The 27,932-nt window shown below is 31.5% G+C and overlaps 1 protein-coding gene across 5 annotated transcripts; it reads left to right on the plus strand.

The window, feature by feature from the left end:
* Nucleotides 1-207: 207 nt before the first annotated feature.
* Nucleotides 208-27,932, plus strand: LOC120139073 (probably inactive leucine-rich repeat receptor-like protein kinase At5g48380). 5 transcript variants are annotated; one of them, XR_005517586.1, is made up of 5 exons: nt 24,362-24,584; nt 24,875-25,803; nt 25,908-26,940; nt 27,307-27,354; nt 27,716-27,932. XR_005517586.1 is itself a non-coding variant. In XM_039154407.1 (4 exons), exons 3-4 carry the CDS (start codon nt 24,964-24,966, stop codon nt 26,922-26,924), a joined length of 1,857 nt encoding a protein of 618 aa, XP_039010338.1. In that variant the 5' UTR covers nt 208-223; nt 24,467-24,584; nt 24,875-24,963; the 3' UTR covers nt 26,925-27,115. The 5 variants fall into 5 exon arrangements, 4 of the variants coding, with proteins under 4 accessions (XP_039010338.1, XP_039010340.1, XP_039010337.1 ...); XM_039154407.1 differs by lacking the exons at nt 27,307-27,354; nt 27,716-27,932 and adding an exon at nt 208-223 and having other exon boundaries at nt 24,467-24,584; nt 25,908-27,115; XM_039154409.1 differs by lacking the exon at nt 27,307-27,354 and having other exon boundaries at nt 27,716-27,931.

Here is a 27,932-nt window from a genome sequence, read left to right on the forward strand (position 1 = left end):
AGAAGGAATTTGTAATATGAGTTTTAAGATGAAATTTTGATATGGTATGGTTGTTGAAGTTTTATGGATGAATTTGACTTGTCATCAATCTAATTAAGAAGTATGAAGTGTTAGAATTGGAATTAGAACACATTAAAAATTTAGTGTGATTCTTGAATGACATGTAAATGATGGAATTTTGGGTTTAAAGAAGTGATTATGGAATAGAAATGAGTTTAAATATGTGTATGGAAGTTAGGAATATTAAAGGAAGTAAAATATGAAGGTTTAAGCTGAAATGAAGTGAATTTCAAGCTCAAAATGGGATTTCTGGGCTAGGGGAATCGATAGCCATTCAAGGGGAATCGATACCCCCTCAAGCGAACATGGAATTCCAGAATGCCAGAGGGGAATCGATACCCCCACAGTAGGGAATCGATACCCCCTAAAGGAAAATGGAAATGTTGATTTCTTAAAGTCGTTTAAGCTATTAATATCAAGTTATAAGGTTAGATTTTGATAGATTGCCTTAAATTGTATATTTGTGTAGATACCGAGCCTAAATCAGTTCCGGAATATTTGGCAAATAAGATCGATCAAGGGGAAATATGAGAGATCGGTATTAACTTAGTAAGGCCCAGGTGAGTGCATCTTATTTTATAGGATTATAAGGAAATTGGACTTGTGATAAGTCTATTTTCGATAGTTATTTTATTATGCATGAAGTGTTGATTATAAGTAGGTGAATGACATGAAATGTATGTATGATCGATTATATGAGCTGATATGTTTGTATGTGTTATATAATTTATGTAAGTATAAAGAATATGTCATATGATAAGATCTACATGATATATAGAATTGAAAATATGTCTATGAAGAGTTATAAGAGAATCTACATAATTCATATGATAAAGGGAGTATAGGATTATGAAATAAAATATGTAAAAATAAAAGAATATGATGAAAGTGAATCCAAGAGAAACGATAGAAACTAGGTAATTATGTGGAAATGTTATATGAATAATAGGATTATGAGTTGTACATAGTGGTATAATTAATTATGAGAATTTAATATAATAGCGTTATATGATTTAATGTGAATTGAGAGAAACTAAATAAGATTGAATTATAGAATGAAATGAGAATGATGTATCAATTAGGAAACTTGAATATGGAGTGATATGAGAAAATTATAGGAGTTATATGAAATTGAATTAAGTAAATTGATTAATTTGTATATAAAAGAAATAATATAAGTAATATATATATATATATATATATGTTTATCAGTATAAAATAGGTTATGTAATATAAGTGCATACCAAGGAATAAAGAATAAGATAGATGATGCGATGTAAATTATATTATGAATTAGTGATACATGAATGTGATATAAGTATGTAATAAAACTTATGTGGTGTATGATAAATATGAACATATGAGAAGACGAGATAAGATAAGTGACTTGTAATAGGAACTATATGACCATAAATTATGTAAATTAGAAATGATTTATGTAAACATGTTTGATATGTATTACATGTATGTGAATATAAGAGAATAGAACATAAAACATATGAAAAGATATAAATCCTATGATATTATCTATGTGAATATATGAGAATATGAGTGAGTTTATAGGTTATTGATAGGACATATAAGAATATATAAATGTATGATGATATGAAAAAGGGAACTAAGTTTAATGATGTTGAACCCTATTAGTAGAAGTTATGTGATTATAAGTAACATTATTATATGATCACAAGATATGATACATGATATGAGATATATGAAAGAGAAAATATATGTTATATGAAATATTATATGACTACGTAATTATATGAAAATGTTCTACACGTAGGTAAACCATGAGTTTATATGTATATGGGATATGTGATTTATATGACAATGAGCTATGTGAAAGGATTACATGACTATGTGTATATGTGAATGTATGTTAACATAAATATTAATGCCCATGTTATGTGTCATGAGAGCTAGGGGTATAGTTGGCATGCCAAGAGTCGAGGGTCTATGTGGTCCTTCGGGACATATATGTATTCTTTGGAACATGTGTGAAGTCTGGTGAGACACATACTTGATCCTTGGCATATGTATATGATTCTTAAGGAATGATATGTGGTCCTTCGGGACATATATGTATTCTTTGGAACATGTGTGAAGTCTGGTGAGACACATACTTGATCCCTAGTATATGTATATGATTATTAAGGAATGATATGTGGTCCTAATGGACATTATTATATGGCACTACGGTGCAATTCTATGCGGCACTCCGGTGCAATTATATGTGGCACTTCGGTGCAATTATATGAGCTGTGGTGACAACATTAGTGCACAACCTCTATGTACTCGCATATCTTTAGTTCTCACATGTGTATCATGGGCTATTAAATAGATAATATTAATAAAAATGAAGATGATATTATAGTTGCCTGGGTGTACGTGTTTTATGATAGTATATATGGTATATGTTATATGATATACATGAGTACATGTTAAGGTATATGTGAATGATTATAATTGATTGAAATGATGATATAATAATAAGTTTATAAGATATATGATATGAACATAAGAGATCATAGGAACATGAGATAAGAGATATGAATGATAATGACATATATGTATGTATATATATTTGTTACATGTAAAAGTATGAGTTGTATGAAATGATAGTAGTAATTGTTATGTATGATTATTAGTTACCGTTTACCTTATATGTTTATTGCCTCACTAAGTCTTCGACTTAGCGTGTGATTGTTTCACACGTAGGTTACAGAAGCAAGAAGAGAAGAGAAGAAGAGTAAGACAGGTTAGTACCTCCCTTACAAAATTTCAGATCAGAAAATAGAGGATTTAAATGTTTTTGGTTATTTTGAGTATAGTTGGCATGTACTAATTGGTTGAATTAAATATGCTCTGATTGATTTTGGTTATTGTGGTCAGTTTATCTAACTAAACCACTTTTACTTTAATGAAATGTTTAAAAATTCTTTGAATTTTGTCAAGAGTCAAAGTTTGAAAAGTCAATGTGACACCTCATACTCGTATCCGGGTCGGATACGGGTTGGGGGTGTTACACATGGTTTAGGAATTGGAATAAGGAAAATCACCTGCAAGTTGAAACACATGTATGCACAATAATCAATCCCAAATCTCAATTGAGTCTTCAATAATTCAAGGTTCTCTAAATAGAATCCTAATGGGCATAGTTTTGAAAAATTATTTGAAAATAATCTTTGAAAGATCATAATATATATAGTTTTCATGAAAACAACATAATTAAATCAAAAACATCAAATTTAAAAATTAAATTTAGATTTTTGTTTTTTTATTTCAAAAATTCAAAACTTCATTGAAAATTTGTGAGTTTTTGATTAAATTAGTTGTAAAATCTAGTTTGTAATCATCAAACAATCAATGTATGATATAATGTTCATCCTAGAACTAATTAAAACTAGTCCTAAGATTAGAATATGATAAAATAGAGGTTTTTAGAAAAATACCTTGAAAATTTCGGATTGATGAGAATGAGATGTTGTTTTGCACGTTTTGATGATAAGAGCAGGATTAGGAATTGAAAATCTCAAAGATTCCGATCAAAAAACCAAGGATTTGGAGAAATTTTGATAGTAAGGAGAGAGAGAGGAGCGGCGGCCAAGAGAGAGTTTTAAGAGTGTTTTGAGAAAATGAGGAAGAAATAGGGTTTTTATCCAAAAACCCGATGGATGCATCAATGCATGGTTTTGTGCATGCACATTCAAGGCGTGCATTGGTGCACCTTCATGGTGTATCGATGCACATTCAAAGGGATGCATTGTTAAGTGTATGGATGCATTAAGCACAAAATTGTCAAAAATCCGTTTTAAACACTCAAAATGCTAAATTAATTAGCTCTAGTGGTATTGTCAACTCATATATTGAAAATTAATCATGTTAAATCAATCAAATTAATCCTTAAACTACATTTGAACATAAAATTAATTTTCACCAAATAACATAAACTCCCCCTAACTAATTGAAAAGAATGCAATCAAAAATTATTTTTATAAGCATTTTTCATTTATTCTTAAAAGTGCTAAAATTATTTTAAACACTAAGTGAAGATAGGTCAGTTAAACCTAATTCTCTCCTAAGTGTCCAAAATCTTTCTTTGTCTAAAGGCTTTGTAAAGATATCCGCTAATTGGTGCAAAGTATCAACGAATTCTAGAACTACATCTTCCTTAGCGACATGGTCTCTAATGAAGTGATGTCTAATTTCAATATGCTTAGTTCTAGAGAGTTGGATGGGATTTTTAGTGAGAAAAATAGCACTAGTATTGTCACACTTGATAGGAATGGTACCTACTTCAATTCCATAATCAAAAAGTTGTTGTTTCATCCATAAAACTTGTGCACAACAACTACCGACTGAAATGTATTCCGCTTCAGTGGTAGATAATGCAACACAATTTTGTTTATTTGAAAACCAAGAAATCAACATATTTCCAAGGAATTGACAAGTACCGGAGGTGCTTTTCCTATCTAATTTTCATCATCCATAATCCGCATCAGAGAAGGCATGCAAGCTAAAGCTAGAGTCTCTAGGATACCAAAGTCCTAAACTAGAAGTGTCCTTAAGGTATCTAAAGATCCTCTTAACAGCTAGTAAATGTGATTCCTTAGGGCATGATTGAAATCTAACACATAAGCAAACACTAAACATAATATCCGGTCTACTTGCAGTTAGATAAAGCAAAGAACCAATCATTGGACTATATAATTTAACATCCACACATTTACCTCCTTCATCTATGTCAAGCTTTGTTGATGAGCTCATTAGTGTGCCATGCGGTTTTCCATTTTCCAGTCTAAACTTCTTGAGCATGTCTTTGATGTACTTAGCTTGATTGATGAAGATGCCATCTTTTTTTTGCTTGATTTTGAGTCCTGAGAAAAATGAGAGCTCCCCCATCATGCTCATCTCGAATTCACTTTGCATTAGCATTGAAAATTCTTGGCAAAGAACATCATTAGTGGAACCAAATATTATATCATCAACATAAATTTAAACTACTAATAAATCTTTACCTTTATGCTTTAAAACCAATGTAGTGTCAACCTTCCCTTTTGAAAACCCTTTTTCAATTAAAAAGTTTGACAATCTTTCTTACCAAGCTCTAGGAGCTTGTTTTAAACCATAAAGCGCTTTTGTCAATTTAAGAACATGATTTGGAAATTTTAAATCTTCAAAACCTGGAGGTTGTTCCACATACACTTCTTCCTTTATAAAACCATTTAAAAATGCACTTTTAACATCCATTTGATATAATTTAAATTCATGAAAACATTCAAATGCTAATAACATTCTAATTGCTTCCATCCTAGCTACGGGAACGTATGTTTCATCATAGTCTATGCCTTCTTCTTGAGTATAGCCTTGAGCAACAATTCTAGCCTTGTTTCTCACTAGATTACCACTTTCATCAAGCTTATTTCTAAATACTCATCTAGTACCTACAATAGATTTATTACTAGGCCTTTCAACTAATGTCCATACTTTACTTCTCTCAAATTGATTTAACTCTTCTTGCATAGCTATAATCCAATGTTAATCTTTTAATGCTTCTTTAATATTCTTAGGCTCTATGCATGAGATAAATGTAACATAATTACAAATATTTCTAAGAGAAGATCGAGTTGTTACCCCTTTTGATGGATCACCTATAATTTCACCATCCTTGACATAGTTGTACTCGCTTGGGTAAGATATTTTCCTTTCTTCAATGGTTGGATTCTCGAGAGGATCATTAGTTTCCTCATCTTTCGTTTCTTCCTTTGATGATGGTTCTCCAACGTCATGTCTAACGTTATTTGTATTTATAACACCTACATCATCATTCAAACAAGAATCCTTTCTCGGAAGGAGATTATCATCGAAAACAACATGTATAGACTCTTCTACAACCAAAGTTCTTTTTATTAAATACTCGATAAGCTTTAGAATTTAAGGAATAACCCAAAAAAATTCCTTCATCACTTTTAGCATCAAATTTGCCAAGATTGTCTTTACTGTTGTTTAAAACAAAACATTTACATCCAAAAGGATGAAAATAGCTAATGTTAGGCTTTTATTTTTTTTTAAAAAGTTCATATGGAGTTTTCTTTAAAATAGGCCTAATCATTACTCGATTAATAACATAACAAGCGGTATTTGTGGCTTCCGCCCAAAAATATTTTGGTAAATTATTTTCGCAAAGCATGGTTCTAGCCATTTCTTCTAAAGTTAGATTTTTCCTCTCAACGACTCTATTTTTTTAGGGGTTCTCGGTTCTGAAAAATTATGGCTAATACCATTTGAATTACAAAATTTAGTAAATCCAAGATTTTCAAATTCAGTTCCATGATCACTCCTAACACTAGTTATAGAGTAACCTTTTTCGTTTTGGATTACTTTTGAAAACGTGATGAATTTTTCTAATGCTTCATCTTTAGTAATTAAGAATAGAACCCAAGTATATCTAGAATAGTCATCTACCAAGACAAATGCATATTGTTTTCCACCCAAGCTAGTAGTTCTAGATGGCCCAAAAAGATCTAAATGGATCAATTGTAAAACTCTACTAGTGGATACGTCATTAATGGATTTAAAAGAAATTCGCTTTTGTTTTCCTTTAGCACAAGCATCATAGATTTTATCATTATCAAATTTTAGTTTAGGCAACCCTCGAACTAAATCACCTTGAATTAGCCGTTGCAAAACACGCACACTAGCATGTCCTAGTCTCCTATGCCATAACCAACTATCATGCTCATCCTTAGCAACTAGGCATAAATTAGTTATATCAATAGAGTCTAAATGCACCATGTAAATGTTTCCTATTCTATGACCAACAAGCATAATCAAAATATATGCAATGTCAATCAATTTTGCAAACACTTAATTTAAAAATAAGACATTGTATCTTTTGTCAAATTCATCTAATCGGATTATACTTTAATCCATTCACATACAAAACATTATGCAATATTGATTATCGAGATTAAAAGCACATGCATAAAGTTTTTGAAAATGTTATGCATTAAATCTTTATAATATTTTAAAAAACTATGCATAATCATTAAGAAAAATTTAAGGTCAAAATTTTGCAAAACCAAAGTTCTTGAAAAAATCGATATCAATTGTTAAAGAGATATCAATTATATTTTAAAAACAATTTTGACCAAAAATTAAAATGATGAACTAGAGTTTATAAAACATTACCAAAAATTACTATGTTCATCATACAATATCTTTCAACATACATGAGATAACACATAATCATTTAGAAAATTTAAAACCTCATGCATGCATAAACTAAATGAGCAACCAAATAAAATAAATACATTAAGTTTAGAGGTTACCAATTCCTTTTTCATGTGTGGCTAGAGCATATTGAATATCATCATCTTCATCACCATTGCTCCCACACACCTACAAGAGACATTTAAGTAGATTTTAGTATCCAAATTGCTTTGGATCCGTGAATGTTAGTTTCAATACCCCTTGTTCCTTTTGGAACCCATACTTGTCTAATTTTAAATCTTTTTCCTTTCTTTAAAGGACAAATATGTTCCTTATGACCATGATAATGACAATGTGAACATATTGTCATTATTGAACTAGATGAATTATTTAAAATGATCTCCTTTTCTTTTGTTAAGCATTCAAGCTTAACTTTCAAATCAAAATTTTCTTTTTCAATACTTTCAAATTTCATTTTTGAAAGCTCTAAATCCTTCTTCAAGAGTTTATTTTGATTTTCAAAATCCATTTTCGTTTCTAGAAGAAGTTCGTTTAATTTGAAAATTCCTCTTTCAAAATTTTCAGATTTTAGTTTTGAAAGCTCTAACTCATTTTTCAACATTTCATTTTGTTTTTCCAAGTCTGTTTTAGCTTTCAAAAGAAGATCATTTTTAACTATAAATTTAGAAATCAAATTCCTATATTTGGAGTTCATGGTCTCAAACTTCGAAAATAATTCATCATAAGCATCTTGTAACTCATTAAAAGATTTTGAATTTAATTTATTTGAGTTAGAAGATACATTTGGCTCTGTGAGAGCTAATAAAGACATCCCCTTTATTAGTTCTTCTTCTTCCTTGTCTCCGTAGATCTCCTCAAGCTTATCCCACATTACCTTGGCATTTGAACAAGAAGAAACTCCTTTATATACATTAGGATCAATTGCACAACATAACATGTACATAGCCTTTGTGTTTTGTTGAGCTTTCTTCTGTTCTTGATCACTCCACTTCTTTGCCTTTTTCGTAGGAGATGAATACCCTTTATCGATTATCATCCAAGCTTCCATATCAAATGTTTGGATAAATATCATCATAAATCTCTTCCAACGACGATAATTTGTTCCGTTGAAGTGTGGAGGCACGTCAATTGGCCTGCATTCTTCCATGGAGAATGAACCGGAAGTGGACGCCATCTTTATCGATTTAACTCTTCCCGGATCTACTCAAGAGGCGGTTAAACCTTCAAATGAGTCAAGCTCTGATACCAATTGTTGAGTTAATCGATCGACGGAATCGGCCAAGAGGGGGTGAATTGGTAATTTAAAATTTGGTGGAAGCTTTTTGCAGAAAATTGAAAGAAGTTGCACAGCGATTTAGAGTGGTTCGACTTTCTCAACCAAAGTCTACGTCCACTACCTTAGCTATCCACACTAAGGATTTCCAACAAATTCACTAATTTGTTCTTTCTTTTGAGGACAAAGAGTAACCTTACAACTCCCTCAAGAATTACACCCCAATTCTCGAGCACACTATTTTTCAAAGAGAAATACATAAATTTGCAAACTTACAAGGAAAACCTCACAAGGTAATATGTTTGCACAATTCTAGAACAAGATAAGAACACTCAAAGATAATTACAAATGAGCACAAATTTTTGTTCTTGAAAGCAAAAAGAATATTGAAAGGAAATTTGGCTTGAATTGCACAAACTTGATGTTTGATGCTTTCTCTCTTGTTTCTCTATGGTTTCTTCTTTCTTATTATTGATCAATGGATTCAGAACTTGTTTAAGTACTCCTTCAAATGATTTTGAACGTTGGGGATGGTTAATGGAGTCAATATAGCCGTTTAAGTGTGGAAACAATTAATAAAATCAGTTGAGAGCGTCAGTGCATCGATGCATACACTAGGTGCATCGGTGCATCAAGTGTAAAATTCAAATATTTTGACCGTTGGACCCTTAGTGCATCGACACAAAAAATGCATTCGATGTTTCAAAATAGCCTGAGTGCATCGATGCATGGCTGGTGCATCAAATGCATGTTTTCATAAAACTCTGAGTGCATCGATGCATGAAATGCATTCGATGTTCAATTCATTCCATGGTGCATCGATGCATGGATTGGTGCATCGGTGCATCACTTTGAAAAATTGATTTTAGGCTTGATTTTGGTTCAAAATACTTTGTGAAAATTGTTTCAAAAATATATGAAGTATAAAACACAATTTTACACATTTAGTAAGGTTTGAAATTGATCTTGAAGAGACTTGGAGTAATAATTTAATATTCGAGTTATTAAATCGAATACACTTAGAAAATCATTTGTAAAATCTTAAAATTCTTTTAAACTTAATTTGTTATATCGAAACATCAAAATGTTTTCAACAGTTAGATTGAGATTAAAGAAGACTAAAAAATAAATGATATTTGATAAATTAAAGAGTAAGATTTGAAGAAGAAAAAAGAAAAAAATGATTAAATTTATTTCACAATTGATTGAATTAATAAGAATGATGAAAAAGGTCAAAAACTAAATTATGAAATTATAAAAATTAGGGACTCTAATTATAAATATAAAAAATTAGGGGTCCTAATTATATATACAGAAAATTGGGGCCCTTTATTCTCAAAAAAAATTAAGGGACATGAACGATTACTCAGAGTGCTTCCCCTTAAAGTTGGCCCTAGATAAAGATCAGATTGATTCGTAATTTTACATATATGACAAGTATATTTATATTGATTTTTGATAGTGAGTTTATTGAAATATTAATTGTATGAAAAGTTATGGAAGTATATATTACACTCTCCTTCCAATAGTTGTCCATTCTAATTATCCTTATTTTTATTGATACACGAACAACCATTTTGGATTGGCCTTTTTGTTGTAATTTCAATGAAAAATAAAATAATAAATTAAACTAAATAATAATATTTCAAAATTAAATATAACATGTTTTTTATTTAATAAATAATACTAATAATTAATGGTATTTTTATATTTTAAATTTAAAATATTTGTATTTTAAAAAAATCAATTAAGCCCTTGAACTTTTAAAAAAAATCAATTTAGGCCACGAAATTGAAAAAAAACCTAATTTAACCCATATGCCACGTCACTAGTCATCGTGGACAGCCACATCAACACCGTGAAATGTTACGTTAGCATCGTAACGGTCAACGATGAAAACTGTTGGTCAACGGGCAAAAAAATTTCGAGGGCCACATTGGTTTTTTTCCCAAAAGTACATGATCCTTAGGTACCTTTTTCCAAAAGAAAATGTTATTATCAGAACCATATTCTTTAGGATAAATTATGCACTTAGTACCTAAATTATCAGATTTGTCCGTTTCAGTACCTAAACTTTCACTTTTTCAAAATCATACATAAAGTTTAGTTTTTGTCTCATTTTAGTATTCGTTCAAATTTTAACGTTTAAGTTTTACAAAAAATTTAAAGTTAAAGGTACAACAACATACCAAAATTGATAGTTTGGGTGCTAAACACGTTAAGTTTATAACAGCGAGATACTAAAATGAAATGAAAACTAAACGTTAGGTATGATTTTGAAAAAATTGAAAGTTTAGGTATTAAAAATGGACCAAAAATGATAGTTTAGGTACTAAATGTATAGTTTACCCTATTTGTTTTTATGGAATCAATAGTAGGATCATGAGGTTGTAATCTTTTTGTAGATTTGTTTTTCTTTTATCTATATGGAAAATAGAAGTTATTATTAAAATCATTTTTAGGATAAACTACGCATTTAGTACATAAACTATAAACTATTAGTTTTGATCCATTTTAATACCTAAACTTTCAATTTTTTTGAAACCTTACTTAACATTTAGTTTTTATTTCTTTTTAGTACCTTGTCGTTAAAAATTTAATGCGTTTAGCACCTAAACTATTTGTTTTGGTCCGTTTTAGTACCTTTAATTTTTATTTTTTTTTCAAAACTTAACGTTAAATTTTGAGCGGGATACTAAAATGAAACAAAAAAATAAATTTTAGATATAGTTTTGAAAAAATTGAAAGCTTAGGTATTAAAATGGATCAAAACTGATAATTTAGGTACTAACATGTAATTTACCCCTTTTTTATGAATATATTAATTATTAAACATTCCCAAGTATTTTGTCTTACTTATACAATTTAGACTCAATTTACTTACTATAACCTATATTTTTACCTATTTGATGGCCAAATGGGAAAAAACCTAGGACCCAAAAATATTTTCTGTTTTTTTAGAAAATAGATTTTATTTTCATTTTTTTAAAATTAGAAAAATATATTTGATTAATATAAATGAAAATTTGATTTCAGAAATAAAAATAGTTGAAATATATATGGTATTGATTTTTTAAATTAGAATGAACAAATAGTTATTAAATAATTATATTAAAATATAATTAATAAAAAATCATTACATAAATTTAATACGTTAGTTATACAAATATAAAACAATAAAGTTAATAATAAATTTTATAACACAAACATTATTTTAGCTTATAATAAGAATATAATGTTAATGTATATTAAATATCGACCAAATTAAAAAAAGATATACAAAAAATATTGTTGTAAACAAGAACACAGAAAAGTATCTTTAAAATTATATATATATATATATAATGCCCTCAAACTTTTGGGGAAAAATAGTGTAGCCCTTGAATTTATTTTTACACTCAATGTGACCCATAATTAAGAAAAAAAAATCAATCTAACCCTTTGACTAACAGAATCAAATGTTGATCATCACGATGCTTACATGATAGTTAACAAAGCTTACATGTCAATATAGAATATTGATGTGATATTCACAATGTTGTTGTGGTAGTACACGATGGATGATGATGTGGTAGATGTGCTTAATTGATTTTTTGACTAAGTTATAGGGCTGGTTCTTTTAGAAAGTTTAAGGAATTAATTATTTTTTTTGAAAAAATTTAAAAAGTATTTAATTTTTTTAAGTTAAAAATTACTGAAATTTAAAATCTAAAATATAAAAAATTATTAAGATATTTAATAAATTAAATATAAAAATACTAAAAAATAAATTATTAAAAAAATAGTTTAAGAACCAAATTGAGTGTAAAAAAGTTTAGGGACCATATTGATTTTTTGCAAAATTAATGAGGGTTTTAGATACCATTTAGTAAAAAATTTATTGTTAAAAGGATTTGAATCTGTGCGAGTTAAATTAAAAATCTAGATCATGTGTTTTCTTATTTTTCAAATTTTCAAAACAATTAATGAAAATAATAAAAATATCTTTTTTATGTTTTTTATATATTCGTTTATATTTGTTTTCAATTTCTAGAAACAATTTTTTAATTTTACAACCAAACTCGTTTTCTTCAACGTTTTATATTTTCTAAGAAATAAAATGAAAATAACCAATATTTTCTAGAACCAAACATACCCTTATATTTTTAAATTCAACTTTTCTTTCACGTGGGTTATAAACTGTTAATCCAACTATACAACCTCAAAAGTTTACATGATTTAAACTCAATTTACTTATTATAACTTGAACCCAAAAATACAAATAAAATTGATTCAAGTGGTAAACAACTTGATATCCTTGATCAAAAAAGCAAAGCACAGAAAGAGAGAGACGATGGGGCCTTGATCCAAGCCACAACTAACTAGTTGTCACATTCGATGATTAGTCTAACTCTACCGAATCAAAGTCATTTTCAAATAGGGATACTGCATAGAAAATAGCCTTGAGCTCAGCCATAATCGCAGAGTCGGGGCTAAGGCTAGAAGAGACGCTGCAAAGCACTTTACTCGCATGACCTCGAAGCAGACCTCCCATGCAACCTGTGCGTTTGATTTGTGACATGACAACATTAACGTTGAATTTAAGAAAGCCTATGGGAGGAGCCACTAAGAAGTTTGCTTGGGAGGTTTAGTAACACCAAGAAAGCAACAACCAGCCAATGAAGTTTTATTTTAGTCACTAATTCGTTAACTCTTATTAGTTTGATTTGTGACATGCCACGTTAACTCTTATTAGAATTGTTGTTAAAAGGGAGAGGTCTGTTGTGATTGTTGATGCGTTTAGTGGATTGGAGTCGTGGTTAATAAGATAGCTCTCAATCTCTCCAAAGTTCCTCTTCGTCGGAGACATCATGGATAGTGGTTGAGGTGGTGATGTTAGCTTAAGATTTGGGGTTAGAGAAGAGAAATTTGATAGAATAAAAGAAAGGGTTTTAGATTTTTTAAAAAGGATGAAGAACAATTTTTTGAGAGCTTTGGGGTTTAATTTGAAATTAACCATTTTGTTAACCTAACATATTATCAAACTAATAAGAGTTTGACGATTTAGTGACAAACAAAACATATTGATAACGTAAATGACAAAATCGTTAATTTTTCACCACTAATGACTAAAATAAGACACATCAAAGTTTAAAGTGATCATCAGTGTAATTTACCTAATTATTTTCTGCAATTTACCTGATTATTTTCTGTATTATTTTTAAATATCTTTAAAAATGTCTAAAGTTCACGGCATACTTTTTTTGTATAAATAAGTGAAACATATATATCACTTTTTTTGGTGCATTTTGTTTGCTTTACTTCAATGCAATTCTTTATAACCACAAAAGTTAGTAAATCGGGATTGGAAAGTTTCTATTTTATTAAATTTTCAGTCTTCCAAGGTTCAGTCTATAAGAAATTTCTTTACGCAATTAGAAATTTGAATTTCTTTGTACCAATATCTCATCTTTCAATATTAGAATAGGAACATCCATAAAATTTATTTCATTCATGTAAGAAAGTGAATCGAATTTCTTTCCATTTTGAACATTAATTACAGAATTAGCAAATTAGATCACCTATATCCATGCTATTAAATGTGCCTTTTCATTTATTTGATGATTTTCTTTTATGTTCATTGAACTTTTGTGTTTCATTTAGGGTTAACTACACACTGATGATCACATATGTTGTGTGTTTTGTCAACTTTTGGTCACTGATTTAAAAAAACACATAAGATATAGTCACTTTCGTTTTTATTTAATTAAGATATTATTAATTCCACTTTTTATTTAATTAAGATGTGGTAAGAACTGGTTAACTGTTGTTAACAATTAATAGAATATGTGACGTGATAGTTGGTATAATCACACATTTGATCCATATTATTTACATATTAGTCAAACATTTAAATAAATTTTAACATAAAACATATATTTTTAGATGAAAATAAAAATAAAATATTTTTAAATTAAGTTAATAATAAAATATATTTAATAAGTTAACATAAAATATTTTTTAAGTTAATATATTTAAAATATTATGAATTTAAGTATTTATACACTAAGATACAAAATATATACACCATGTTATCTACTTTAGACCAAGCAACGGCCTTGATTTAATGGTTGGATACATGTTTAGTTTCCTTAGTGACCAAGGTTTGACTAGTTTTTGCCCCAGTTTGTTTTCATTTGTTTTCTTTCAACCAGAGGATGACACATGTCACTTTTTAATTGGTGAAAATAAATATATTAAATTAAAATAAAATTAGTCCTCTAATCGAATGGTGACACGTGACATGACATGTGTCATCATTCGATTGGAGGATTAAATTTATTTTAATTTATTAAAAGTGTGACTAAATTGAGAGAATATATAAATAACAGAGACCAAATGTGTGATTATATCAAAATATTTAATTGTTGTTAATAACAGTTAACTCGGTGTGACCACATCTTAATTAAATAAAAATGAAAGTGACCAAATCTTATGGTTTTTGAAATCATTGACCAAAAGCGGACAAAACGCAAACATAAGTGATCATTCCGGTAGTTAACCATTTATTTTAAATGTCATGCAGATAACTTGCACTCGTTTTTTAATATTTTTTTTACACGCATAACGTGGTGTAATGGCTCACTTAACCTTTTGTGTTATAATTTATCCTAAATGGTCCAATTTTAAAAAAATAGATATAAAAATAAATTGCAAAAAAAAAATGACCCAAAATGTTATATTGATGACCATATTGGGCATAATTCAAGTCGAACGTGTGATGAGTATTTGCTTATTCCTTTTAAATTAATCAATTCAAAAATATTAAAAAAACAATATTTTAATGAAATTAGAATAATTCAAGTCGAACGTGTGATGAGTATTTGTTTATTCCATTCATATGAGTGGATATTAGATTCGGGTTGTACCTATCATATGTCCCCTAATCGGGAGTGGTTCTCCGATTTAGTAGAACTAAATGCAGGAGTTGTTTATATGGGCAATGACAATGCCTGTAAAACTGTTTGGATAAGTTCAATTCAATTAAAGAATCAAGATGGATCAACCAGAGTTCTGACTGATGTCCGATACGTGCCCAATTTGAAGAAAAATCTCATCTTGTTGGGAGCATTGGAATCCAAAGGCTCAGTAGTCACTATGAGAGATGGAGTTTTAAAAGTCTCATCTGGCGCACTTGTGATGATGAAGGGCATCAGGAAAAATAATTTGTATTACTACCAAGGTAGTACAATTATTGGAGCAGTTGCAACAGCTTCCGGAGGTGATGATTTGGACACAACCCATTTGTGGCATATGCGGTTGGGACATGCTGGAGAGAAATCCTTGCAAATTCTGGCAAAGAAAGGAGTGTTGAAAGGTGCAAAGGCTTGCAAATTGAACTTTTACGAGCATTGTGTTCTGAGAAAGCAGAAGAGAGTGAAATTTGGCACCACTATAAATAATACAAAAGGTATTATGGATTATATTCACTCAGATGATGAGGTCCTTCAAAGACACCGTCTTTGGGAGGAAACCATTATTTTATAACTTTTGTAGGTGACTTTTCCAGAAGAGTTTGGGTGTATCCGATGAAGTCTAAAGATGAAGTGCTTCAAATTTTCCTTAAATGGAAAAATATGATCGAGAACCAGACTGGTAGAAAGATCAAACGTCTTAGGACGGACAATGGAGGGGAATATAAAAGTGATTCATTCTTTGATGTTTTCCATGAGTATGATATTGTTCGACACTTCACTATTAGAAATACACCACAATAGAATAAGGTGGCAGAGCGTATGAATCGAACACTATTGGAGAAAATTCGATGTATGTTATCTAATGCTGGGTTAAGTAAGGTATTTTGGGATGAGGCTGTGACATATGCTGGACATCTCATCAACCGTCTGCCATCATCAGCGATAGGAGGAAAAAACACCATTAGATGTATGGTCTGGAAAACCTGCTACTAATTATGATTCCTTACATGTATTTGAATCCACTGTTTATTATCATGTAAAAGAATCCAAGCTTGATCCGAGACCAAAGAAGACTCTCTTTATAGGAATCACCCATGTAGTGAAGAGATTCTGCCTTTGGTATTTAGACACCAAGAAGATAATTTGTAGCAGAGATGTTACCTTTGATGAATCTGCCCTAGTAAAGAAGGTAACAAATGAAGCTGTCCAGACAAGTAGTACTCCGTAGTATGTGAAGCATACTCTAAAACAGGTGGAGTTTCAGCAGACAATGATCCTAGAAGTTAATGCAGCTGATTCTTCAAATCCAATAGAATAATCAGAAGATGAAGAGGTTCAAACCCAAGAACCATTGGACACACCAGAACCACTTGTAGTTACAAGGCCAAGGAGAGAAATTTGTAGACCTGTTCGATTTGTTGATATGGTGGCCTATGCTCTTCCAGTTATTGATGATGATATCCCTATCACTTACCAAGAAGCAATACAAAGCTTGGAAAGTGATAAGTGGAAAAGTGTCATGGATGAAGAAATGCAATCTCTCCAAAAGAACAACACTTGAAAACTAACACAATTACCGAAAGGTAAAAAAGCAATTGGATACAAATAGGTATTTACAAAGAACGATGGATCTCATAGAAAGAAAGATGTTCGCTACAAGGCAAGGTTGGTAGCTAAAGGCTACGCTCAAAAGGAGGGAACCGACTACAATGAAGTATTTTTCCATGTTTTGAAACATTCCTCCATTAGAATATTATTGGCCTTGGTAGCAAAGTTGAATTTGGAGCTACCTCAACTTGATGTGAAGACAACTTTCTTGCATGGTGATTTAGAAGAGGAGATCTATATGACTCAGCCAGAAAGATAAAAAGATGGTGATTATGAGAAATGAGTTTGTAAGCTGAACAAATCGCTATATGGATTAAAGCAATCTCCGAGGCAGTGGTACAAGCTATTTGATAGCTTTATGAGGAGGCAAAAGTACACTGGAAGAAAATATGATCATTGTGTGTATTTGCAAAAGCTCAAAGATGGATCTTTCATTTATCTTCTCTTGTACGTTGACGATATGTTGATTGCTTCAAAGAGTCAAAAGGAGATAAACAAATTAAAGGCTCAGTTGAATCATGAGTTTGAGATGAAAGATCTAGGTGAGGCCAAAAAGATTCTTGGTATGGAGATAAGCAGAGATAGATAGAGAGAGAAGCTTTGTTTAACTCAGAAGTAGTATCTGAGAAATGTATTACAATGTTTTCGTATGAACGAAAATACCAAACATGTAAGTATCTCACTAGCTTCTCATTTGAAACTTAGTTCTCAGTTATCTCCTAAAACTAACGAAGAACGAACGTATATGGCAAAAGTTCCATATGCTAATGCAGTTGGGAGCTTGATGTATGCAATGGTGTGTACGCGTCCTGACATTTCACAAGCAGTTAGAGTTGTGAGCAGGTACATGCATGATCCTAGAAAAGGACATTGACAAGCTGTGAAATGGATTCTATGGTATCTCCAAAAAATCGTGGATGTTGGTTTAGTGATTGAACAAGATGAAACACTTGGTCAGTGTGTGGTTGAATATGTTGATTCTGACTATGCTGGTGATTTGGATAAGTGTCGATCGACTACTGGTATTTGTTTACTCTTGCTAAAGCCTCAGTAAGTTAGAAGTATACTTTTCAATCTACGGTGGCTTTGTCTACTACAGAGCTAGAATACATGGCAATTTCAGAGGTTGTGAATGAAGCAATTTGGCTTAACAGGTTGATGGAAGACTTGGGAGTTGTTCAAAATCACATTAGTCTCTATTGTGACAGTCAAAGCGCTATTTACTTAGCGAAAAATCAAGTGTACCATTCAAGGACTAAGCATATCGACGTGAGGTATCACTCTGTGCGGGAGATCTTTGAAGAAGGAAAGATTTTGCTTCAGAAAATTGCGACAGCAGAAAATCTTGCAGATATGATGACCAAGGTAGTAACAGTAATCAATTTTAATCATTGTTTGAACTTGATTAACATCTTGAAAATATGAACACCTTCGGGTGTGTGGCACTTGTGAGCGCAATTAGAGGCACAATATCAAATTTGGGGAGTTTAAGAAGTTGAGCAGGCTTAGTAATTTCAAGCCAATGTGGAGATTTGTTATGTTTGGCTTGAAATCAAATTTGGCTAGTTGGAAAATTCATCTTGGTTGGTGGCCAACTTATTGGAAAATTCATCTTGTTTGGTGGGCAACTTATTGGAAAATTCATCTTTGGTAGGTGGCCAACTTTGCATATGGGAATTTCATCTTTGGTCCCTAAAATATTAGGTTATTTATAAGTTTAGTCCTTAAAACTCAACTATAAATAGGCCTAAGTATTTTATTAGAAATTATCCCAAAACAAGTTCTCTTTTCCTCTTGTTTTCTTCATTCTCTTACTTTGGGAATTCTAAAGAATTCCATTTGTTGTAATATTTGTTGATAGTGAAGTTATCATCCGGTGTGGTGCCCGAGGAGTAGACGATATTCTCGTCGAACCTCGTAAATTTGGTGTGTTCTCTCCTTTATTGTTCTTTATTCAGTTTTTCCATTGTGTTTCAATATTCAATAGTTTGACGGGTTTATCTGCTGTGCAACCTTTGGTGGTTTTGATCTTGACATTTTAGGTCAATTTTGAAACTACGTTTGTGTGGGAAATAACCCGGTTTCCCTAACAAAAACAATCAAGAAAAATGGCAATACCTCACTACGGCCAAAACAACAAAAACAATAACACAGACTTACAGGAGAACGTAAAGCCAAGAGCCACTACCAACCATTAAGGGAAAAAATGCATAAAGCCAAAAATTGAAGCAAACCTAATCAGTACCATCTTTTGTCAATGCATCGGCTTCAATGTTGAACACCCACATGACGAAGTGAATAAGAAAATCATTAGACTTGATACGATCTGAAATACCCTTGATCAACGAAGCAAATCACAGAAAAAGAGAGACGATGGGGCCTTGATCCAAGCCACAACTAACTAGTTGTCACATTCGATGATGAGCCTAACTCTATCGAATCAAAGTCATTTTTCAAACATGGATAATGCATAGAAAATAGCCCTGAACTCAGCCATAATTGCAGAGTCGAGGCTAAGGCTAGAAGAGACGCTGCAAAGCACTTTACTCGTATGATCTTGAAGCAGACCTCACATGCAATCTGTGCGTTTGATTTGTGGCATGACAACGTTAACGTTGAATTTAAGAAAGCCTATGGGAGGAGCCACCAAGAAGTTTGCTTGTAAGGTTTAGAAACATCAAGAAAGCAACAATCAAGCAATGAAATTTTATTTTAGTCACTAATTCGTTAACTCTTATTAGTTTGATTTGTGACATGCCACGTTAACTCTTATTAGAATTCTTTGTCAGGATGTTAAAAGGGAGAGGTCTATTGTGATTGTTGATGCGTTTAGTGGATTGGAGTCATGGTTATTAAGATAGCTCTCAACCTCTCCAAAGTTCCTCTTCGTCGGAGACATCATGGATAGTGGTTGAGGTGGTGATGTTAGCTTAAGATTTGGGGTTAGAGAAGAGAAATTTGAGAGAATAAAAAGAAGGGGTTTTAGAACTTTTAAAAAGGATGAAGAATAATTTTTTGAGAGCTTAGGGGTTTAATTTGAAATTAACCATTTTGTTAACCTAGCATATTATCAAACTAATAAGAGTTGACGATTTAGTGACAAACAAAACATATTGATAACGAAAATGACAAAATCGTTAATTTTTCACCACTAATGACTAAAATAAGACACATCCAAGTTAAAAGTGGTCATTAGTGTAATTTACCTAATTATTTTCTGTAATTTACCTGATTATTTTCTGTATTATTTTTAAAGGCTGAATTTACGAGATAATGTTGTGAGAAAAAAAATTTCATGAGATAACGCTTTCCAACAATTAATTGTTGAGATAGGGTGTTTGCTACAGTTCGAATATAGATCGCCAGGTGATCTGGGTGACCAATGAAGGTCGCCAGGTGATCTGGGCGACCAATGAAGGTCGCCAGGTGGTCTGGGCGACCAATGAAGGTCGCCAGGTGGTCTGGGCGCCATGCCGTTTGAGTTTGGGAGAAACAAAATGTAGTGTTATCTCTTCCTAGTCAAACAATAATTGTTTTGGTTAAATGCAAATTTGGTCCTCATAACTTTGCACTCTCATACATGTATTTATTTTAGTCACAAACAATTATAATTTAGTCATACATGTTTCTTGTTTATCCTATTTTAGTATGTATTTATTTTAAATTGATTATTGGGATATCTTGTTTTGTATTTAGTATGTATTTATTTTAAAACTGATTATTGGGATATCTTGTTTTGTATTCAATAATTTTTATTTGTTCTACGTTTATTTATTTCGAGTATTTTTCATTATTTTTTATTTTTATTTTATATTGGAAAAATTTGCGAAATAATATCGTTGGTAGGGAGAAATAAATACATACTAAAATAGGATAAACAAGAAACATGTATGACTAAATTATAATTAAACATAAATACTAAACAGTGGCTAAAATAACATGTTTACAAATTTCATGGCCAATTTCTAAAATTAAGGAAAATATATAAAACACATGAAATCAGAGATTAAAATGAAATAACTAAAAATATTATGATCAAAATGAAGCATATACAAACTTGACAGAATAAACAACTAGTGACTAAAATATAATTATTAAAATATACATGCTTGAAACAAAATATTAAAAATGTCACTAAATGATTAAACAAATAGATTACAAAGTATAGGGGACCGAAAATGCTATTATCCCCTAAATATTAAAACACGCGTTTGAGAGTGTAAAGTTGTGAGGACCAAATTTGCATTTAACCCAAACAACTAGTGTTTGACTAAGATGAGAACACTACATTTTGTTTGTGAAACAACCCAAACCCAAACGCATGACGCCCAGCATACATGGCGACCTTCATTGGTCGCCCAGATCACCTGGCGATCTATATTCGAACTGTAGCAAACACTCTATCTCAACAATTAATTGTTGGAACGCGTTATCTCGTGAATTTTTTTTCTCACAACATTATCTCGTAAATTCAGCCTATTTTTAAATATCTTTAAAAATGTCTAAATTTCACGACATACTTTTTTGTATAAATAAGTGAAACATATATATCACTTTTTTTTGTGCATTTTGTTTGCTTTACTTCAATGCAATTCTTTATAACCACAAAAGTTAGTAAATCGGCATCGGAAAGTTTCTATTTTATTAAATTTTCAGTCTTCCAAGGTTCAGTCTATAAGAAATTTCTTTACGCAATATTAGAATATGAACATCCATAAAATTTATTTCATTCATGTATGAAAGTGAATCGAATTTCTTTCCATTTTGAACATTTCTTACAGAATTAGCAAATTAGATCACCCATATCCATGCTATTAAATGTGCCTTTTCATTTATTTGATGATTTTCTTTTATGTTCATTGAACTTTTGTATTTTATTTTAGGGTTAACTACACACTGATGATCACTTATGTTGTGTGTTTTGTCCAATTTTGGTCACTGATTTAAAAAACACATAAGATATGGTCACCTTTGTATTTATTTAATTAAGATATAGTCACTTTCGTTTTTATTTAATTAGGATGTGATAATCATGGGTTAATTGATGTTAACAATTACTAGAATATGTGACGTGATAGTTGGTATAATCAGACATTTGATCCCTGTTATTTACATATTCTCTCGATTTAGTCAAACTTTTAAATAAATTTTAACATAAATCATAAATTTTTAGATGAAAATAAAAATAAAATATTTTTAAATTAAGTTAATAATAAAATATATTTAATAAGTTAACATAAAATATGTTTTTTAAGTTAATATATTTAAAATATTATGAATTTAAGTATTTATACACTAAGATACAAAATATATACACCATGTTATCTACTTTAGACCAAGCAATGATATTGGCTTAATAGTTGGATATATGTTTAGTTTCCTTAGTGACCAAGGTTTGAATCTTTTTTGCCCTGGTTTGTTTTCCTTTGTTTTCTTTCAACCAGAGGGTGACACATGCCACTTTTTTATTGGTGAAAATAAATATATTAAATTAAAATAAAGTCAGTCCTCTAACTGAATGATGACACATGGCATGGCATGACATGTGGCATTATTCGATTGGAGGATTAAATTTAGTTTAATTTATTAAAAGTGTGACTAAATTGAGAGAATATGTAAATAACAGAGATCAAATGTGTTATTATATCAAAGTATTTAATTGTTGTTAACAACAGTTAACTCGGTATGACCACATCTTAATTAAATAAAAATGAAAGTGACCAAATCTTATGGTTTTTGAAATCATTGACCAAAAGCAGACAAAACACAAACATAAGTGATCATTCCGGTAGTTAACCCTTTATTTTAAATGTCATGCAGATAACTTGTACTCGTTTTTTAATATTTTTTTACACGCATAACGTGGTATAATGGCTCACTTAACCTTTTATGTGTTATAATTTATCCTAAATGGTCCAATTTTTAAAAAATAGATATAAAAATAAATTGCAAAAAAAATGACCCAAAATGTTATATTGATGACCATATTGGTCAAATTACTGGAGTAGAGTCATTTTGCCAAATTGTTCATTTCTATTATCTACTTGTACATATCACTACCACTAACTTATTGTATAGTTTAATAGTCGAATTTACCTTAGATTTATTCATACTTGGGCATAATTCAAGTCGAACGTGTGATGAGTATTTGCTTATTCCTTTTAAATTAATCAATTCAAAAATATTAAAAAAATAATATTTTAATGAAATTATAATAATAAATATTATTATGTGCCACAAAATCATAATGTGGCAATCAAAGCCTTAAAATAAATAATTTAGTGCATCACCATAGTCAACCTTTGGGTTAAGGCTTCGAAATGTTATAGCCACAGCCACTAAAAAATATTTGATTAAATTCTTAATAATTTGAGATATTAATACTTTTAAAACATGAACAACTCGATTTTATAATATGGTCGTAAAAATAATGAATCTTCCTTCGGCTAATTTTATATTCCTACAACCCTAAACTTATATAAAACATGTGTAGTTAATCATAATGTCATTATAAATGGGTCACTTTGATAACGACCAATTTGACCAAATTAAAACTAATGGTTAGATAACTCAATTTTATAACTGATGGTTGACCATGAATTCCAATATCAGCTTCAACTCATTATCTATGCAACTAAAATTAAAAGCCTCTAACTCTTTAAATCAAATAATATTTTTAAGACTATTATTAAGGACATGATTAATGAGAATTTAAAAAATAGTTATAGGCTAAATGGGGGAAATGGTAAAAGAGAGAAAAAAAAAAGGAAAAATTGATATCAAAAAATAAAAAAATGATACAATTTAGGCACTTATTTTGATATTAAGCCTTTATTTGATCTCAGTATTAAGAATTCAATGAAAAACCAACGTATTATCAAATGACAAACGAAGAAAAAGAACACAAGATTATTATAGAAAAAGAATTATTCTATACATTTTTTATTCTAAAATTTGTATGGCTGTTTTGTAGACCCCTTAAAGGGATTGGACCAATGGGTGGCCACCAAATTGAAAATTTAGCCAAAAACGGAGGGCCTTTTCAACAATTATTTTTAACTCTGTACAATTTTCAGTATGCCTTTTACCTTTTTATTTTTGGAGAAAATTTTAGGCAAAATAATAATAATAATAATCTTTCAAGCAAAGAGCATTAAAAAGTCTTTGCCCCATCTTGGAGGCTAGTCGTCTCCAAGCTTCTCTCTCTCTCTCTCTCTCTCTCTCTCTCTCTCTCTCTCTCTCTTGTTTTTATTTTCTTGTCTTCAATTATGCTTTTGACTATTCAAACCATGATGTTGAATTTGCCTTATTTTTCTCTTTTTCATATATGAAGTATTGAGAGGTCTCCTCTCTTAGTTTCTTCGTGGAAAAGGGGATGCTTCCTTGTAGTTTCCAGAGTACCCTTTTGGTTGTTCTTCGATCTTCTTCGGTTCATATTTGAGAAATCAGAGGTGGGTCTTTGAATTTTCTAAACAAAGTTTGATCTTGCTTTAATTTCCGTTTCTGGGTCTTGTTGATATTCCCTTAAGAATCTAGGTCAAGTGGTCAACCTCACCTGGTTTGCTTAATTTTATGTACAAAAGTTTCTAGCTTTGTGTTGGTCCTTGTGAATTTGATCGTTTATCAGCTGAATTATGTTATCTGTGCTCTTTACTTTTTCATAGGTTTTTTTCTACGTGTTTTTGGATAATTATGAATGGTGGATTAGATCTTATTTCCTCTCTCTTTTTACTTGTTTCAGGTTTAAATTTTGAACCATGGTTTAGAAGATTTGGCGCGTTAAGCTTGTTATTTGCTGTATAAATTGCTTTCAGGACCCTAATCATAATCATGATGTTGCATAGCCGAGTTTGTCCTGTTTCTGTCAGTGTTTTAGTGTGGTTAATGATTGGCTGTAGTTTGAGCCACGCGTCTCAAGACGATATTGATTGTTTGAAGAGCATCAAAGATTCACTTGAGGACCCCTTGGGTTACTTAAATTCCTCATGGAATTTCAACAACAACACTGAAGGGTTTATTTGTAGATTTACCGGGATTGATTGTTGGCATCCGGATGAGAATAGGGTCCTGAACATCAGGCTCTCCGACATGGGACTTAAGGGTGTGTTCCCTCGAGGAATTGAGAAATGCAGAACTATGACAGGCTTAGATCTTTCGAGCAACGGACTCTATGGAAGTATTCCATCAAATATTTCTGGTTTTATCCGTTTTGTCACTACCCTTGATCTCTCATCTAATAATTTCTCTGGAGAGATTCCACCTGGCCTCGCGAATTGTAGCTTCTTAAACCTTTTGAAACTCGACAACAACAGATTGACGGGCTCAATTCCTCCAGTTCTCACTTTGCTGAATAGGATGAAAACATTTAGTGTGTCTAATAACCTCTTGTCAGGTCCGATCCCACCTTTTAATGCTACAATAACGGCAGAGGATTTTGCGCATAATCCTGGACTGTGTGGGAAGCCTCTGGATCCTTGTCGGTCAACTTCAGGAGGCCCTAAAACTGGAATTATTGCCGGGGCTGCTGTTGGTGGGGTGACAGTTGCTGCAATAGGTGTGGCTATTGGTATGTTCTTCTATTACCGTAGAATGGTTTCCATGAGGAAGAAGGATGATGATCCAGATGGAAACAAATGGGCAAAGATCTTAAAAGGAGAAAAGGGCATTAAGGCAAGCTACTTTAATACCTCAATATCAGATTTGAGCTGACAGTAATCTTTTTATTTTTTTACTTTTTTCCTCTGTAATGTAATTATAAGGTAATGTTATTTCAGGTTTCCTTGTTTGAAAAGGGAGTTTCCAAGATGAAACTAAATGATCTTATGAAGGCCACTAATAGTTTCAACAAAACTAATATCATCGGAACAGGAAGAACAGGGACTATGTACAAAGGAGTCCTTGAAGATGGAACAGCACTTATGATTAAGAGGTTACAAGATTCTCAACACTCTGACAAAGAATTTTCATCTGAGATGGCTACTCTGGGAAATGTTAAACACCGTAACTTAGTTCCCCTTCTAGGTTTCTGCATGGCAAAAAAGGAACGGCTTATAGTTTACAGATACATGGCAAATGGTACTCTCAATGATAATTTGCATCCTGCAGATGATGCTAAAAAGCCTATGGTGTGGTCCTTAAGGCTTAAAATTGGTATAGGAGCTGCCAAAGGATTTGCGTGGCTCCATCACAATTGCAATCCTCGTATACTTCATCGAAATATAAGTTCCAAGTGTATCTTACTGGATGCAGATTTTGAGCCCAAAATATCCGATTTTGGTCTTGCTAGGCTGATGAACCCAATTGATACACATTTGAGCACCTTTGTGAATGGTGAATTTGGAGATTTAGGTTACGTTGCCCCTGAATATGGCAGAACTCTAGTGGCCACTCCAAAAGGAGATGTCTACAGCTTTGGAGTTGTCCTTCTTGAGTTGGTGACTGGTGAAAAACCTACCCATGTATCCAAGGCTCCTGAGAGCTTCAAGGGAAGTCTGGTTGAATGGATTACACAGCTATCAAATGATGGAAAACTTCAAGATGCTATCGATACAACCTTGGTCGGCAAGGGTGTTGATAATGAACTTTTCCAATTTCTTAAAGTTGCATGTAACTGTGTATTGCCACCTCCCAAGGATAGGCCTACCATGTTTGAAGTATACCAGCTTTTAAGAGCTATTGGGGAGCGATACCATTTTACCGCCGAGGATGAAATTTTGATGCCTTCAGATACCGGTGATGTTGATTATTTAGAGGAACTTATTGTTGCTCGAGACGTCAATGAGAGTCAGTGAAGCGATATGGGATATGGTGAGTATTGTGTCTTAGCATAGTGCATGTGTAACTATTCGTTCTTGTGCATGTTTAAATAAAGGTTGAAGTTACATGTATGATGCTTTACTTACTATTTCAGCTTTATGCATTCAGGACTAAATGTAATTGTATCGGTTACATTTTTAAGCGTCCAATTTAGGGCTTTGGTGTCTTTTATTTCATATTAGAATCCTTCACTAGTGTCCTGGAGGAAAAGCTTTAGATTGTTAGTATCTTAGGTTATCTTACCAGGCTTTCTCCCTAAATGATCATGATTATAGAATTATTATTTTCACACCGATTGAATCTACATTTGATGCAAGTAAGATCACTTTATAATTGTGGGATTTGTTTTCCTTACAGATTAATGTGATAAGCGTCAAATGATGAGATGTAGGGCGGGTGATTGATGTATGTAACTTGAACTATACATCTTATAGTTGTGAGGGTTCAAGTCTTTTCTGTCTTTTTGATTGATGAAATGTGTAATTCACAGCTGTTTACTGTTTGCACTTTCTGGATTATGAAACTTAATTTGGCATACGATACTAATAGCAGAACTCTCGCTTGCACGGATGATGAAGAATCATTGTGCACCTGCATAAATGCTAGCACGCTTCAATCGAATAACTACGAAAAAAGACATCTAAATCCATGCTGTATTCTTTATGCTGGATTTTGCTGCCGAACTTCCTACTTTCATTTACTAGAATTTATGTCAAGAGAAAGTGGACCTATTTTAACTTTCTGGTCTGGGATTTATGTCGATTAGGCATCCATGTGACGTCGAGGTGGCATGTTCCATTGAGTGTCATTGATGCTTGATGAAATGGAAGGGGATTTGGAGCATTTTTCAAGGGTCACAATCCAAGAACTCAGTTTTAAAGTTGGCTGATGCAAATGAAATTATTGCTTAAGGGTAGCAAATGATGTGTGCCTTGCTTAATTGTACTCGTTAATTTCAGCATCTTTCAAGCGATTATAGTGAC

This window comes from Hibiscus syriacus, unplaced genomic scaffold, assembly GCF_006381635.1.
Source record: "Hibiscus syriacus cultivar Baekdansim isolate YM2019G1 unplaced genomic scaffold, ASM638163v2 tig00110721_pilon, whole genome shotgun sequence".
NCBI classification, from domain to species: Eukaryota; Viridiplantae; Streptophyta; class Magnoliopsida; order Malvales; family Malvaceae; genus Hibiscus; species Hibiscus syriacus.

Bases quoted from the DNA above. Each gene is read 5' to 3' on its own strand.
- LOC120139073 (XM_039154407.1), top strand. From the start codon at position 24,964: ATGATGTTGCATAGCCGAGTTTGTCCTGTTTCTGTCAGTGTTTTAGTG. The intron at 25,804-25,907 runs GCAAGCTACTTT...ATGTTATTTCAG, and splicing joins AAGGAGAAAAGGGCATTAAG to GTTTCCTTGTTTGAAAAGGG.